This window comes from Peromyscus leucopus, chromosome 6 (assembly GCF_004664715.2).
Source record: "Peromyscus leucopus breed LL Stock chromosome 6, UCI_PerLeu_2.1, whole genome shotgun sequence".
Lineage (NCBI taxonomy): Eukaryota > Metazoa > Chordata > Mammalia > Rodentia > Cricetidae > Peromyscus > Peromyscus leucopus.
This window is the reverse complement of record NC_051068.1, coordinates 88,014,453-88,032,894: the sequence shown is the minus strand read 5'-3', so window position 1 is coordinate 88,032,894 and position 18,442 is coordinate 88,014,453. Positions and strand designations below refer to the sequence as shown.

Here is an 18,442-nt window from a genome sequence, read left to right as displayed (position 1 = left end):
GTGAGACAGCATCCCCTGCGTTTTACTAAAAATACATCACGTTTCCATGTTCTGGACATGGGTAAAGAGACACGTCCACTCTTTGCACACATTTCCAGGTCTAAGTTCCTTTGTCTGTAATGACTGAAACGCTTTAGCTTATTCTTAATGTGCAAACACTTTTTCCACAAAGGCATTCTCAGCTACATAATGAGTTTAAAGCTAGTCTGGATGCTATGAGAAATTAGTCTTAAACCAAACCAAACCAAAGCAAAATAATAATAATAATAATAATAATAATAATTAATAATAAATCACTTTGCTAAAAATACACCAATTGAAGTCAGCTTAGTAAAGAGAAAACATAACAAAAAATAAGATTAAATATGCTAGAAAAAGAAAGAGACATACCTGCGGTCCAACCACACCTCCTGGCCCAGGGGGACCAGTCTTGCCTTGAAATCCCTAAGAAAGTAAAGAACAATCTATAAAAGCTATAGGCAGGATAAAACAAAAACTAAAATTCTGCAATATAATTGAAATACATGTTAAATGAAAGTTTAATTTTGGCTAAAATTTAATTCTTTTCAAATGTAATGAGATATTGTATTGATTCTTTATAAATGTCCAAAATATTGTATTTTCACTTTGCACATTATAGTGAAAGTATTATTTTAAATAAAATAAAAGACTGGGTTATGATGAATATGGAATAAAACTGTGTTCTTTTCACTGTTCTACCTCATCCAGTAACATATAGAATTTTAGCCAAGCAAGATTTATGGATGATATGTGAAGGAATTCTATATTCTTTAAGATCATTAACTGATTATACATAAACTTTTAACAATCTCTTAAGACAAAATATAAAATATATTTATAAAGATAATATATTTCATGACTAATAATCATATCAACTTTATCAATATTCTTCCCTAGAACACAAAAGAATAGTTACAAATATACTTTGCAAATAATCTGATAAATAAATGTAATCTGGTCAATGTGAGCAGTAAGTGCCCACTGAATCAGGCTTTGGGAATATATTCTGGTATCCACATTTTTCCAGGTTCATAGATTATTTTTTCCATGGGCTTTTATTATGATAGATTTCTTTCATAAGTCATATAATCTACGTTATAAATTGAGGAAATAAATACAAAAACCTGAAGAGAAAAGCCTTCCAAAAAACAATAAAAGCAATTTTAATGTTAGTCAGTAAAATATGCCCAAGAGCTGGCTTTTTGGAGTCTACTACCTATGATGGGACACCTTGCACAGCCTTGATGCAGGGGGAGGGACTTGGACCTGCCTCTACTGAATGTACCATGCTCTGCTGGGAGGCCATACCTTGTTGGAGGAGGGAATGGGGCATGCGTTGTGGGGGAAGGCTGAAGGGGCAGAAGGAGGGAAGAGGAGGGGATCTGTGGTTGGTATGTAAAATGAACAAAAAGTTCCTTAATAAAACAAGTCAGTAAAATATGAAACAGTATAAACAAGAAAAGCAGGAACCAAATAGAAACTGGTCATTCTATGGTTGTATCACAACTTAAGGAAGAGTAAGAATTATAAATTACAGAAAAGTAAAAAAATCTGAATTTTTATTATTGCAGTTCATATTACAGGGAAAGGAAGTACATTTCTCCTATTTTAAAATTTGATTTAAGACCAGTAGATGTCTACTCGTGCAATACTCTTCAATGGCAAGACGAAGTTGTTTAAAGAAAATTATCAGAGAATTTATTTATCATTTTATAATTTTAACATTGAATCAACTGGTGAGTTCAAAAATCTATGATCAAACTACATGCTATGCACACTCACATGTAAACACGTCTACATATGTGTACACCATATGCATGAGTATTCATATAGTATATGTGTATGTACAAATGTAATGTATATATTCACATGTACTTAATACTTCCTGGGTTATGTCAACAACCACTACTACTGGCATACTCTCTCATCTGCCCCAGACTATTTAGAAATTGCTAATCTGTGCTGAACTCTGCTCTTTCTCAATAGGTCTCTACTGGACATTACCAATGGTGTTTGGTGCCATTCCATCTCAGCATGGCGATAGATCCCTTGCTGTGATTCTCTAGTAATTTTCCTCCTTGGTGACACATGGATGCTATCAGTAATACTTTTTATTAATAAAGCACCTTCAGTTCCTAGGCTTTCTTCAATCTTCACATAAAGCCTATTGCATCATGGAGAAAGTATTTAACATGTAACTGTCTCTTGATTGCCCTAGTAGACATTCAAGCTGTATCCAATTCTTGCCTTGATGACCTCAGACTTTAAATCAGGTTTACCCACTTATCTACATTACCCAAAACTACTATCTCAAACCAACAATTCTAATCAACTAGATTCGATACATATATTATCAACCCACATCAGTGAGAATTTTTCTCACAGTATCAGCTGAGGCAGCTACTAAGGTGTGTCTTTTCTTTGGAAGTGGCCATAGGTTTGAACCACACTGATCTTGCCTCTCTCTCTCTTAAACAGCCATAGCTATCTGTTTGAATTTACCCATTCCTTAGGTCTACATTGCCTCTTCAATCTTCTGATCAATTAAATTTGATTTGAAGGGGAAAAATGCAATTCTGACCTTTAAAAAACATGAAAGATTTGTCTTAGTAACAGCAGGAACATGAATAGTACACAAAATTAATAGAGTAACAACTTATTACAATGAATTCATTAATGTCAATGCTCCACTGAAGAAAAAGTGGAGAACTGAAAAACTTACATACAAATAGCCACATGGCTGCTATAGAGAGAGCTGGAAGATAGTACTGTCCACATTCCTGCCCATACAAAAAAATCAGAGCATGTGCAACTATCTAATGAATTTGACATTAGAATCATATAAATAAAATAAAATTAAGAAAATTATTATAACTCAGAGTGGAATTTTCTTACTTCATAATGCCATTCTATAAAACTTCATTTGTTTTAATTTTGGCATATTTTAGGTTAAGTTAATGCTTTCTCCAGAGTCTCTGGAAACAGAGTGATTGTAGAATCTGGTGTAATGCCCAACAACATATATTTTCTATTCTGATAATATCAAAAGCAACTTAATTCATTTTATGGACAATACTGGATTCTACAGTGGCCCTCATATGAATTTGTGTGTTTTCAAGATACACACAAAAAAAAAAACCCTATTAATAGTTTTTACTGGGCGACCACCACCACCACAACAACAAAAAGGCTTCATATTATAAGACATCAAAATTTATTCTGAAGGATTTTGACTGGAGATGAATTTCAAATATAACAAAATAATTTCTTCTTTGAAATAAGGAAACACATATACTACAAAATATATCCACTCTCGATTCAGAATCTTCTGCAGGAAATCTTTGAATGATAGTCAACAAGAAAAAAGTTGAAGGAAAACAGTTGATTTCTAGCTATAGGGTTGTTCATTGGTCTCTTAAAAGTAGAAATTATGATACAATTTCTCAAAACTAACTCTGTCTGCCTATAAGGAACTACTAGATAGAAACTTGCTCAAAGTTCTAGCTAACAAATTATTTTTCTTCTTGTTTTACATTTTAATATTTTATATAATATGGGTTTTTGGAAAAAGCAATACTTTTAAAATTAATTCTTTTGGGAATTTCATACAATATATTTTCATCATATTCAATGTCCCACTTTTGATCAAATTTAGAAATGAGAGGAATCGTAATTATTAATTCTCTAGTTATTGATTCTTCAAAAGACATGTTAGAAGCATGCTGGCATTGTTCTAGAAGGTCCATGACTTTGGTAAAAATGTCGGCTGCAGGATTTGAATGAGAATGTCTTTGCAAATTTGAGTGTGAGTTATTTTCAGAGATTATTGCTCTTGCTCTGGAAATACCATTTTAAGAGTAAATTTAATTCTTTGATCTCAGTATGTATTTCTTGATTTGCTTTTGGAAAAATTAGACTGAAAGTTTCAGCTAAAACTAATATTTTATAACCCAAGAATTGTGACATGGTGAACAAAATAGGAATCATATTGCTATTGATGGAGTGCTTCACATGGGATGAAATTAGTAAACAGTTCAGCATTTGTGAAGATGTATTGCAGTGCAATTCTAAATATGTTTTAATGCTAACAGAATGCAATAGTAAAGGGGATTACAACAAACAGTCAACGGTAGTTTGTGTCCTGGTTTCCTCAAGAAAAAATGAATAAAATTAACTAACTGTGAGATCCAATGATTGATTCCAAGGAATCATGACCAGCAGTGAGGATTTCCGATTAATATAACAACCTACTGAGCTAGACAGATGGGGAGTTTAAGAGTAGCAAAATAAGCAAATAAACAAACACAATAGCCCACCAGGGGACCTTCATTTTCCTCTGCTCATGAATCCAACATAGGGTGAGCTGTTGAGTTAAATTACAGTTCTATTTCCTACTGATTTTTTTAACAAATCTAATTATAATTTTCAACTTTTTTTCCTATTAGACAAGAAGCTTATATTCAAGTCAATTATTTCCTTACAGTTCCCATTTCAGAAATTATCTCATCCTCTAAGACTGGCTTATAATAATATATTTTCCTGAGATGAGTGAACACTGAGGGGTCAAGTGAGGTGTAGCTATAGGGAGACTGGAGTGGATGGATCCAGGTGGCATCTTGTGGGGGTATCGCAGGTATGAGATCATCTCTATCAGTTCATCCTTAAATGTTGCTGGTTGCTACAATAAGTATCATACTAACAAGCATTATATTTATGTAAAGATAAGGCTAACACTTGGGTCTGTTTATGGTTTTGCTAAAATATTTTAATAAAAAAGCTCAATAGCAGCATATGGGAACAGATGCAGAGACCCACAGCCAGACATTATTCGGAGAGAGAATCTAAATGGGAGATCTCCATCAAGGCCCTCATTTCAATACTCAAGGAATCCTATGGAGACTGGAATAGCCAGAAGGGCTGGAGGAAATCAGGAAAACAAGGCCCTCTGACTCAGCTAAGCAAGGCACATATGAGCTTACAGCAAGCACAGGGCCTACATGGGTCTGCAATAGGTCTTCTCAGTATGTATTATGGCTATTAGTTTAGTAATTTTATGGGGCTCCAACTGTGAGAATGAATGGGTCTCTGAATCTTGTGCCTGCTCTTGGGACTCTTTTCCTTCTGATGGGTTGCCATGTCAAACTTCAGTGTGATAGTTGTTGCTTTATCTTGTTATATTTGATTTTGTAATGTTTGGTTATCATCTCTTAGAATCCTGTTCTTTTCTAGTGAGAAACAGAGAGTTAGTGGATCCAGAGGAGAGAAAGGAGGAAAGGAACTGGAAGGAATAGAGGGAGGGGAAACTATATGATATATTGTATGAGAAAATAAGAGGAGGGATTGTATGAGTGAGAATTGTTGAGACCAAGATTAGAAAAAGCACAGGGACAAATAGCCAAACTAGTCGAAACACATGAACTATGAACCAATAGCTGAGGAGCCCCCAACTGGATCAGGCCCTCTGGATAAGTGAGACAGTTGATTAGCTTGAACTGTTTGGGAGGCACCCAGGCAGTGGGACCGGGACCTGTCCTTAGTGCATGAGCTGGCTGTTTGGAACCTGGGGCCTATGCAGGGACACTTTGCTCAGCCTGGGTGAAGGGAGGAGGGGACTGGACCTGCCTGAACTGAATCTACCAGGTTGAGCTGAATCCCCAGGGGAGTCCTTGCCCTGGAGGAGATGGGAATGGGGCATGGGCTGGGAGGAGGGTGGGAGAGGAGGAGGGAGAACAGGGGAATCGGTGGCTGATACATAAAATTAAATATGTGTGTGTGTGTGTGTGTGTGTTGTGTGTGTGTGTTTACTTTCAATAAAAGAAAAAGTTAATTACATTGGAGAGAAGTAGAGTACAATAAAACTGAGTGAGATATTACTAGTAAAATAAATTTAAACATGACACAGTACAGAAAAAAAGAAATTCACTAGTTTTCAGCTGGCAATTTAACTGTTAATAGTAACACAGGTTTTTATGAAATTGTGTTCTCTGAGAGCGAATTTCATTCTAAAAAAAATTAAAGACAATAAACACAGAAAGTGAGCCACTTACAGTCTCTCCACGCTGTCCAGGGTGTCCTGGTAGTCCGTCCTTTCCAGCAGGGCCCTGGGATGAAAAACATTAAATACCCAAGTCATAAATAATTCTCACAGGATGTTGTAGCTCATGGGTAATGTGAAAAACAATCATCTTGCATTTCATAGCAAATTTCATTTTGATGGTTTTATTTTTATAAATGGGGGTATTTAGTGGATTTGATATACTCGTTCGTGAATTGCCTTCTTAATGAAAAAGAGACAATGGGAAATGTGTAAAACTATTCAGAGCACTTTGCACACCAATGAAACTTTTTCATATGCTTCTGTATTTTAAAAATATATATGCATAAGTTCATAGTTTTACTTTAGCAAAACAGTAGTTTCTCGGTTCTTGAAAATAAAATGTGTTTTCCCTGTTTCTTGTTTTAGAGATCCTTCACAGCTAAATTCCAAGTAAAAGAAATGCAGCTAGAAGAGAAAGCGAGTGCCCTCTAGTGGTTATGGAATATCTGACAAAAATGAGAAAGAAATGCAAACCTGTAAAACCATCATCAATTTACCCTTCAAACTGTTTTAAGTAAATGAAAAACAGTTCAATTCTGGAAGTCATCAGGAATAATTATTCCTTTAAGTTTCTTGATATATCCTTCAAGATGCAAAATACTTATGAAATACTAGGGAAATATTTATTACGTTACTGCTTTCTGCAAAGGGGCCATTTGCCATGTTTGAAAAAAAGAACTGAAGCAAATAAGTAAGTACTTACAAAAGGCAACTCTGTAAGGTTCCTACATTCTAAATACTTGACAGAGAATAACCCATTCTTTCAACAGTCTTATAGATTATACTCCTAAGAAGCTATTCCACATCAGTTCATTTTTCAAAACATATTTAGTAGGGACATTCAAACATTCTCTCTATTCTAAATAAATGCAGATAGACATTTTAATTTTTTTAATGACAGGTACATCACCCCTCACTACTGTTAATTATTTAAATAATGTTGTTTTCAAAGATCTAGTTTTATATATGCTAATATGGAGCCAGTTTGAACAAAAGCTGTTGATTCAAAGCAGAACACTTCCATGGTGTCTTTCTTCCACTTTGATGAGATTTCTAGAGTGCCTGGCATGCTTCATGGCTGCTTCTGTCAATGTTCTGAACCATATCTGCTACCTGACCCATTCCATTTCAACACACAGTATGCTGTGTGAATTACCAGGCTTTATTTAAAATCTGTGATTGTGACAGTTCATACAATCAACTTTATTTTCTTGATGGCCAAAATGAGTGTGGTGATTCCACTATCAACCTCCCCCAGAAAGCAAAAATTAAGAGCTATTAACAAAAGGCCCAAATCATTTTTTAAAATAACTAATTTTAAAACCATATGTCAATTATCTCTGCATTAGTTTAGTAATAAAGTATGCAGTTTTGTCCAAAGCTTAGAGAGACACAGAAACATATAGTTAATTGCTGGTAGATTGATCTAGACGCAGCGCTGCAAAACAGCAGACTAAAACACTTCCCATACTGCCTCTGTTGTAACACAGATGGAGTAAATGTGTTACTAATCTGAGGCCATTATAAAGTTTTCAGACTAATAGGATGTTATGTGAAGGATAACACATGTACCTCGCCTCTTCCCCCAGGATACTAAAATACCATCAAATATGCGCATAGTAATCAGTGCAAGACCTATATATGATTCTAATAAACCTATAAATATAAGCAGTAAGCATCCCACTCTTTACTGGTACAAATTATACTACAGTTTCCAAAATGTTCATCCTTTGAAATGGTGATTGTAGCTCTAAACAATACTATCTTGGAATGAAAACACAATGACTTTTACTGATGTTTTTAGATAGTATGAGGAACAGAGGTAATGGGCCAAAGAGCACCAGGCTTTCCTTGAATTAAGTATGAATTTCAGAAATATGCAATTAATCTGAAATAACTGTTTTGAATCTAAACTACTAATCAATAAAATAAAGCCAACTAATTTCCCAGCAGGTTCATGACACTTATTTTAAAATAATTATTTTAGTCATCAAAGGAGGATGCTCCTTCAATAGACTTGGAAGAGGAACAAAGGGGCAAACTCATCTACGTGAAAATTGACATATTCATCATGGCCTCTGTGATTACACAAGTAACTGCTTAAAGATGTTTGCTTCCTCTTAATTGACACTGAGAAATGATTCTTTAAAAAACAAGATTTCTATCATGATAGTCGTGTTAAAAATTTAGTATTTCCTAAATTAGATAACTATATAGCACTGAAATGTGGTAACACTGTCACTAGATAGTTGTGTTTGGTTGGTTCCTAGCCTGGAATTCCAATATTTGGGAGGCAAAGACAGGAAGAAATCCAGGAGTTTGGAATTTCTATGTCAGAGTGTTGAAACCACATCGAGAGAGAGAGAGAGAGAGAGAGAGAGAGAGAGAGAGAGAGAGAGAGAGAGAGAGAACGGAGGGAGGGAGGGAGGAACTAACCAACCAAACACAAACCTCAAAAAACAGCAAACAAAAGTCTAAAATTGACATGAGATTTATAGATTCTGAATGAAACTTTCCAAGCCCAGAATCTGTGTGTTTCTACATAATACTCTAAGACAAGGTGAAATTATTAATTATAAAAATGATCTAAATACAATTATATCAAAATACTTATAGAAATGCTCACAAACAATATGCATGTATCAGTTTATGAATTATGGTTTCACTTTGATATGAAACTTTAGATAGAGTTTACTATTCTCTTAAATGAAATACAGAGAGTACATAAAAATTTACATAGAAGCAGAAGAAACATTCTATTTTGATGTCAGCTATTTGACCTGTTCTTCAACTATGGGAATGGATGAAATTGTTTCTTGATATGTGTAAAGTGATAAACAGAATTGTTTAGTTTAAAAAACATACTCATACTTTTGCATCTGAAATAATTGCAAAAGGTAAGATACGGTGTTCAAATTTAACATTTCGTTCATGCTGGTATTTCAAGATGAGTAATTTATCAGAAAGACTTTTGTAAATGTTAAAGTCTGAGGAAGACTCTCTAGCCTAGATTATAGTAATAGTTCAAAAAACATTTGCATTGTTTAGAGAATGTGGAAGGTCTGTTGAACCATGGCTAAGGCCTTTCTCCTGAGTCTTTAAGAAGATTACATCTTGAAAAATGTGCCAGTGTTGCTGGTGCTGGGAACAGATGTATTTTAGAGCCTCTGCAACAAATGGGTGCATAAATTCATTATAACTCAGAGAGAGAGAGAGAGAGAGAGAGAGAGAGAGAGAGAGAGAGAGAGAGAGAGAAGTGAACTGGTACTACCTGACATTTATTTTTGAAAATAGTATTTTCAGTAACTTTGTGAGGACTAATAATGATAACATTCAAAACAACACTGTACTAAGACAACTTTATAAAATGTTCTAAGAATCTACTGCAGCCAGGCAGTAATCCTAGCATTCAGGGCCCAGAAGTAGATAGATATCTGTGAATTAGAGGCTAGCCTGATCTATATAGTAAGTTCAGGCCACCCAAGGATACATAGTGAGAAATTAAAAAGCAAATATATTATAGAAATAAAACAGTGACAATAAATGAAAATAAATCTTTATGTCGTTTTTGAAACACCAGAATGTTGGAAGGGGTTTATGAAGTGATTACTGAAGAGGCATGGAAGATTCCATTTGATTACAGAAGATAGCAGGAAAATTCCAGCACATCGTGTATGTCCTATTTAGCAATTATTTTCAATTTTATGAATGATATTGATTGTAAAAGTGATGGAAAATAACTATTATATTATTCTAGTTTTTATTTAAGATATTGCTTAACAAGACACATTTAAATTATGTTCCAAAAACATATATGAACTTAAAACACTGAATATGTATTCTCCAATATTTCAACTCAAATTTAATTTGTAAGAGTTTCTTACAATATTTACATTTTGAAAGCAAGGACATCACAAGAAAACCCATAGAAACAACTAGAAGCTCATAGGCATTCACAGAGTCTGAACTGAAAACCAGAGAGCCTTCATGGGACTGACCTATGCCCTCTCTATATATGTGACAGCTGTGTAGCTTGGTCTACTGGGGGGACTCCTAACAGTGGGAGCAGGGGCTGTTCCTAATGCTTTGCCAGGCTTTGGGGAACTATTCCTCATACTGGGTTGCCTTGTCCAGCCTTTATACAAGGGGAGGAGCTTAGTGCTAATGCAAATTGATATGCCATGTTTTGTTGACACCCAAGAGAGGTGTGCCTCTTTCTGAACAGAAACAGGGGAGGAGAGGAGGGAAGGGAACTGCAGTCAGGATGTAAAATAAACCCCCCATAACAACCCTGATTCTGGTGTTGTTGGGATATGTTCTGACCATAAGGATTTAAAAATGTCCTGCTGGTTTCAGAATGCTGCCAAGGGTTGAGAGCAGTTGTGCTGAACTTCGCCTAGACTTTTCTCATCTACAAAGTAGGAAGTCCTTGCTCCCCTCACTACCTCACAAGGATACAGAGGGTCCAAGAGAAAACACTGAGTACTGGTGGTGTGGGTGAAAAGCTGCTGAGAGGCGAGCCGCTGTTATGTTTCCACTGCAGCTGCGATCAGGAAAACATATGTAATTGAATTTGTTGCTGCCGTGGGAGCTCTCGTGTCGTTCTTTGAGGAAGCATGCATGGGTGGAACTGAAGTTAATTACTACTACTCCAATTCACTATGGTCTCCTGTCCCACTTGAGATAGGATGTTACAATTGTCTGGTTTTTCATAGGAAAGAAGAAATATTAAGACTTAATTCTGTAATGTTCATTGGCTCATAATTCATTAAAAATTCATACAAGGAAAAAAAGAAATAAACTTATTTTTTTTAAAGAAAGTGTTAAAATTGCAAGCTATGACTGTCAAGCATTAAAATATTATTGAATAAATCAAAAGAGAATGTGTTCCACTTACAGGAGGGCCTTTTGGTCCAGGGAATCCAACTGGACCCTGAGGTCCTTGAGGGCCCTGAGAATAAAAAGCAGTGGAGAAAATTTAACAATAAACTTTAAAGAATACATCCTCACTTTGCAGTTCATTTGTTCAGACAAGACACTGGAAGAATGAATTTCACCCACTTCAGTCATGAAAGCATGATAATATAGTAGTGTGGTCCTAACCTAGAAGCCAAACCAATTTTAACTATGTGAAATTGCTCATCACACCAATGTTCTTATCTTAAGAGCACTGTGACTATTTAGAGTTCATATAAAATGCTAGTATTCCTAAACAAGACATTATACATCCCCCAGGGGTTCAGGGGATAGTGAAGAAGAGAGGACAGGAAGTAGACTCACCACAAACAATTATTGACAAGCACACATTACTGGCTTTTTCAACAGTCAGTCATAAAAGGTGGGTGGGCTCACAGGAAGGCTCTATACTTTACCACTAAACTGCTGGCTATTAATGGAATCTGGGAGATTGGAATCCACTGTCTTTACACTGTACCCACTGCTGAGCCCACCAGGCTCAAACAGACAGCTCCAAACCAAGGGTCACATAGATACCCTAGTTAATGTCAATGGGTTACAAAATAAAACACAGTCGTGGAGGTGAGACAGAATTGTGGGGAAAATGGGGTGATAAATGATGGTGGGAGGGAGAAGTGAAGAGAGTACCTAATGTGCTGATGTGAACTTGTCTAAGAGCAAATTACGTTCATTAAAAAAAACATCAAATAAAACAACAGTAGAGACTATCCATCTGTATTGAGAAGTCTCATAGCATTCACACATTTAATATTGGTTGGAAACATTTATGGAGGAAGACATTAAAAACAGGGTCAGCCGGGCGTGGTGGCGCACGCCTTTAATCCCAGCACTTGGGAGGCAGAGGCAGGCGGATCTTTGTGAGTTCGAGGCCAGCCTGGGCTACCAAGTGAGCTCCAGGAAAGGCGCAAAGCTACACAGAGAAACCCTGTCTCGAAAAAAACAAAACAAAACAAAAAAACAAACAAACAAAAAAAAAAAACAGGGTCAACAGCCTCCAAAATGACAACTGCAATAGACTCCAAGAGAGTTCTGTCTCTAGTAATATACAGCTAACAGGGACATATGCAATCATCTCAAAAGCATCACATACTCTTATCCTTATCAAATAAGCTCTGGCAATAATTCTGTCATTTGTCAGCTCTGCTCCCTGCATTAGACCCTTTTGTAGACAAGATAAGGTGAACTTTATAATTATTCTTATTAACATTCTACCCCAAAATGCATTTATAGTACTATTCCTAGCTTGATACATAATTAGTTATATTATTCAGGTTCTTATTTACATATCCTTAAAATGCATAAAGTACTTCGAGTCATAGTGATTGTTTTGGTATCAAAGAATGGATCAGTAAAAGTTAAGCCTGTACTTGACAAGCACATAATTATGTCTATAAAATGAAGACATATAAAATGGGACATACTAAATATGAAATGTCTTATGTAATAAAACAAATATTAAATTTACTGTTTCCAAAGCAAAAAAAAAAAAAAATAGCTTGCTGAAGTGGATCTTCAACATACTTTACTTTTTATGTTATCAGTTTTGGCTTCACAAGGAAAATTTTATTACCATTTTAATCCAGTGCTACATCACAAATAAGTACAACCTTTTGCTATTGCCAGCAACTAAAAATCTAAAGAAAATTTCAGTGTATTCATATAGTTTTAAAAAATGTTATGAAATTGCTAAATACTGAGATAATATTAATAATTAACAATTTATTCTCTTAAAGCATAAAATCATTATTCTTTAGTATCTACATAATAATTAAAATTTTTGAAAAAATTCATTAAAAGACTAAAATTTTTATTTAGTTCATAATGTTTTTGTGAATTTCAATACACAACTAATATATTTATAGTATTTTATTCTCCCTATTCTCCTTTCAACTTGTTGCATTTAAAGTATATGACCTCTTCTATAATCACCAATACAGAGGCACACTCACATACACAGGCATGCACATAACCTACTGAGCCCATTTAGTATTACTCTTGTGTACATATATTCAGGACCAGCCACTTGAGACATATCAAAAGAAAAAGAAGAGTTGAGGAATGTGCTGTAGGACACTGTGAAAAATAAATTAATTAATTAATCAAATGCTACTGTGTGTGGAAAGAAAGAAGGAGGTATGGGTAAAGAAGGTTAGGTCAACAAAAACAATGTTTTGAAATGTCATAAAGAAATCTAATATTTTACATGCTAATTAAAAATTAAAATAAAACATATGTATACTAAAAGAATAAATAACATTTAAAATTGCTGCCAGTAAATGGGGAGATAATATGGGTATGCATGCCATTTACCACATACAAGAGCAGTAATATTTCCCCCTACATAGAAAATGAATACTTGGATGACGTTATTGTAAATGAGTCATTCTAGGTTACAAACAGAAAAAAAAAGCAAAGCAAGCAAACAAACAAAACCCTTTATTCTGATCTTCAGAATATACAGTCTCACTCTCATTGTCTTCTCCCACATACTCGGGTTGTTTAATCATGCTATTTTGCAAATCAAGATGTACTCTCATTGGTGCTTTAAAGTATAATAAAACTCAGTTGTTCAATGATTTGCTAAACTGTCCTATTAATTTGATGATTCAACCATTTAAATCCAATGTATCTTTTTATGAACATTACTTGAACCATATAATATATCAAATATTACATTATTTATGAATTCAAAATGTACAAGATGAATGAACTTAATTTGTGAATAGTTCATCTAGAGAAAAAAACATGTAGCAATTTAATTAAATATGAATCTGGCCATAAGGAAACTTTAATTAAATGCTTATTCTTTTCTCTAAGCTACTCTTATTTTGTTACAAATAGAAACAAAATTTCACTCCACTTATTATTCAGAAATTTAAATTTTCATACTCAGTTTCCAGTTATCTACCACAGGTGTTTCTGTCTTCCCTTCATGAAACACCAGCTTTAAAATTTCTAATAAAAATATACAAAAAAAAAAAAAATGTGGGCTGAAGAGATGGCAGAAGCGCAAAGACCCACGTTTGAAACTCAGAACCCTTATGAAAAAGCTGGATGCTGTGGTCTGCATAAACAATCGGACCACTAACTCGGAGAGATAGATGGTACAGTCAGATGAATCCTTGGAATCACCTAGGTCAAACAGCCTGGCACACAGAGCAGATATACAATAGAGAACATCTCAAAAAAGGTGGAAATCAAGAACCCATACCAGAGGTTGTTTTCTGACCTCTACATGTGTATCTTCATTCATACACTGTGATGCCCAAGTGCACACACACACACACACACACACACACACACACACACACACACACACTTATACATTTTATAGACAAAAGATCTATACAATGACATAAGCATAATTTAATGAGTCATCATAGAAAACTAAGGCTGATTATAATTCCGTTGGATATGATACAAACTTTAAAATTTAAAATTACTTCAAGACCATTGCTTTCAAATAATGCTTGCTGCTTCTTGCCAAAACAGCCAAATAAAGGTCTTGGTGGCTCATCTGTATTTGGCTTTATTTTATATCAATTGAAAATCAATTTACCAAGTGGTTTTTCATTTACTGGAATAGATGTTTTGTCTTGCCTTGGATGCATATTGATTGTGACTTAATGGCTACTGTTACTTGCATTTTACCAACATAATGTTAACTGTCAGTTCCATCGACAAACTGAGGACTAATATGTAAAACAAGAGACCGCATAGGGATCAAAATATATTTCAAGTAACAACTGTATTTTGATTAGAGTAAGTGTTATAAGTCAGGCCAAAAATACACATTATTTCTCTCAGTTCTACAATATTGTTTGTACCTCACCTCAAAAATTAGCAGAGGTAAGGAACTGTAAAATATAAGAATCTCTTAACTCAGACTGGAATCTGTAGGTGAATATGTACATGTGTTTTGGACATATGTACCCTCTTGCAAAATTAAAATGCTCACAGAAGTATTCATTTTCATTGAGTTTTATGCAACTGTGTGATACGTACTCTTTCACCGGGAGGGCCTGGAGGGCCATCACCACCTGAAGTACCCTGGCAACAATAACAAAAAGAACAGAGTGAAAAAAATGTCAAATTTGATTCTTCCTCACAGCATTGCTCTCATCAACAAGGATTTGCAACACAAATCAATAGTAAGTTTGGATGATACCTTCGGCCCTGGTTTCCCTGTGGGACCTCTGGCACCTCTGGAACCACGAGGACCCTGCATAAGAGAAGAGAAAGCTTACCCAGTGCAAAGCAAACGCAAAAACAAATGTGAAAAACTAATATCAAAATAGAAATCACTATAGTAAAACAAAGCACCTACCGTTGGACCACGTTGACCCCGGGGGCCTGGTTTGCCAGCAACTCCCTGACAAAGACAGTTCAAAGAGTTTCAGTGTGTAGTAAGCATTCACAGTAAATGGGGGTAAGAAACAGGGATTCATGTAGGGACATGTTCACTAGCCATCTCTGGACAATATACTTATGCTCCATACCCGGGCACCTTTCTCCCCGTTGGCACCTGGAAATCCAGGAAATCCAGTGGAACCCTGAAAATAAATATAATCAACAATGAATATAATTTTTTCACTTTTCATGCCACAAGCTCCAGTTATTTTGGAAAACATTGATTTGGTCAGAGATGGTATTATTTAAGTAAACAGTATGTGCTTGTTTTGAAAGCTCATAATAAAAATATACAATGTTCAAAAATAATTGCTTTTAAGTCATTATATAAGGTCTCTTCTTGCATTCAAAAGTGAACTTACAGTGACATCTGAAAGCCTTGAAGCATGAATTGATAAAAAAATTACTTTAGTATTTAAATTTAAAAGTAAAATAATGTATTAACTCTATTATTAAATACATGTTAATTGGATATTTCATGAAAAATAGATTTTAATTTAACATTCCAAACATTTGCTCCAATTCTAAACAAAAATCATATTTTAATAAAGGGAAGTTACAATATAAAATGTCTATCCTTATTTAATATTACACCTTCACTCTTCCCCAGATCCACTCAACCTCAGTTTCTCCTCAGAAAAGAGCTGGTTTCCCAAGGATGTCAATCAAACACAGCATAACAAGTTGTAATGAGACTAGGCCCCTCATCTCATATCAAAGATGAATGAGGCAACCCAGTAGGAGGAAAAGGGTCAAAAGCAGGTAAAAGAGTCAGAGACACTCCCCCCCACTCCCACTATTAGGAGTCCCACCAAGAACACACCAAGCTATACAACCATCACATATTCACAGAGGCCCCAGCTCAGACCAATACATGCTCCCTGATTGTCTCTGTGAGCGCCTATGAGTCCTGCTTGACTGATTATGTGGGTCATGTTCTTGTGGTGTCTTCAAGCCTTCTGGCTCTACCATCCTTTCTCCCCTTCTTCTTCAGGATTCCCCAAGCCCTGTCTAATTTTTGGCTGTGGGTCTCCAGCAATTTTTGTTTTTAAACTGTATTATATCACACACCCTGAAAAGCTTCCTTCACATTTTCTAACTCTGTTTTAGAAACAGGCATAACACTCTGTGTTTGAAATCCCAAAGACCTTAATTCACATCAATCAAATAAAGTGAGGACATATCTTGTCCACTTTCACCCTATTTTTCTGTAGCAAAAGAGGGCAATGGTCTATTCTTAATATATCTTAAGACTTTGAAATTTGTAGGAGATTGGAAAAAAGAAAATCAAAGATTATCAATAAAAAATGTGGGGTATAAAGTGATAATACTGGATAATAAACAATGAATGTTTTAAAATGTAAAAAGCCCATAGTGTACTTAATATGAGTAGATATATTACTAGTAAAACACAACTAATATCCCAGTAATAAAAATTGCCCATTTCATCTTGGGCATAGGGCCAGACTTTCATCTTCTCAGATATTTCTTTGACTACTATCCAAGCCGATTTATATCTTTATATCTTTATTAAATAAAGAAAGGGAAAAGATAAAATTTCATATCTTTTTCTCTCAATTTTCTAAATATTCCCTTAAAATGGAAGTGGAGGGAGTTTTGAAAAATTTGCATTTCTTATTTAAACCATTGTATGGATCAAATTCAATAATGTATAAAATGCCTTGTTCAGAGACGAGCAGACTTTTAAATTGTATACACATCTCCATGCACTAAGGGGGATATATCAACATTCTTTGATTTTTTGTCTTTGTGTTTTTAAATCAACTTCTTTGCATCTAATTGCTGCCCAGAACAATGCCTCCCAAGTGAAAAATGGCCCACATACGTCAAAATAAACTGTAATGCTTTTAAAAATACAGATTGTGAGTAGCACTCCAGACTTACTGAAACTGAAAAACTTTCAGCTAGGGACTTAGAAATCATAGCCCTGGACTCTCTAGATGACACATACCTCATGATGGAGATAAGTTGGAAGCTGGATGTTATATGAATGGACAAAGAACAGTCACCTGCATACCCACATCAAGAATGTGGGTAGCTCGCTGCCACTTGAATGTAGCAAATATTTAATATTTAGCAAGCAAGCTAGTCAAGAAAACTGTATGTGATGTCCCACTTCACCACAGGGTAAAATAATGATCCAAGGAATACACAATATTGGTTTTATGATTTGATGTTCAATATATTCTGTGTTGACTATAGAGGCAAATTATGATTCACTTGAGAATAAATGACAAATAAGTTTAAGATGGAGAAGAAAACTCTATATATTACAGTCTTATAGGATTTTAAACCTTCACTTTCTTTGTCTTCAGAATCAGAACAAGTTGTATCTGTTAGTTGCTGAGTGACAAAAAATTTAACACATAAGTACAATCTAGTATCTCAATGACATGCTTTACCTAAATTTTGTACACAAACTAATATGTCTGCTCTAATCAAAGTAGCTACCCTATTTACAAATTCACTATTAAAAATTCTTAATAGTTGTTTTTGTTGTTTTAAATTATTTTTATATATTATGTGGGGAAAAAACAGAAAAATTCTCAGCCAACCAGTGTTTCATGTAAGGTGTTATAAACAAGGTACACAATGCACAGTCAAAGTAAATACTACCTTTAAAATGGCAAATAAATAAATAAATAAATAAATAAATAAATAAAAGATGACAAGGTCAAAGTTGGTGATGAAATTATTTTGTCAATAAATAAAAAACTTGTAAAACTATTTTGCATACTGTTAATTATAAAATATTCTATTTTATGGTAGATCTTGGGTTCTAAACTGTCATCTTTTATAATATTTGGAGGTTTTGTAACATTTGGTGGCTTATTTTGCTCTTAAGATGTTAAATAAATGAGTGTTTAACTACAGGTCTTCAACTACTTAGACTTAGCAGCCAAAGTTGATTTTTCA

At 34.7% G+C, this 18,442-nt stretch overlaps 1 protein-coding gene across 8 annotated transcripts in view; it reads right to left on the bottom strand.

Annotated features, from left to right (window-relative positions):
- Nucleotides 1-18,442, bottom strand: part of Col11a1 (collagen type XI alpha 1 chain) — a 195,790-nt gene that overhangs the window by 67,342 nt on the left and 110,006 nt on the right. For all 8 annotated transcript variants that reach the window (XM_037207025.1, XM_037207028.1, XM_028895363.2 and 5 more), the window contains 7 exons: nt 15,595-15,648; nt 15,423-15,467; nt 15,264-15,317; nt 15,101-15,145; nt 11,016-11,069; nt 6,069-6,122; nt 391-444 (listed from right to left, as the gene is read on the bottom strand). In XM_037207025.1, coding sequence (XP_037062920.1) covers nt 391-444; nt 6,069-6,122; nt 11,016-11,069; nt 15,101-15,145; nt 15,264-15,317; nt 15,423-15,467; nt 15,595-15,648 — 360 coding nt within the window. The remainder of the gene's footprint in view (nt 1-390; nt 445-6,068; nt 6,123-11,015; nt 11,070-15,100; nt 15,146-15,263; nt 15,318-15,422; nt 15,468-15,594; nt 15,649-18,442) is intronic.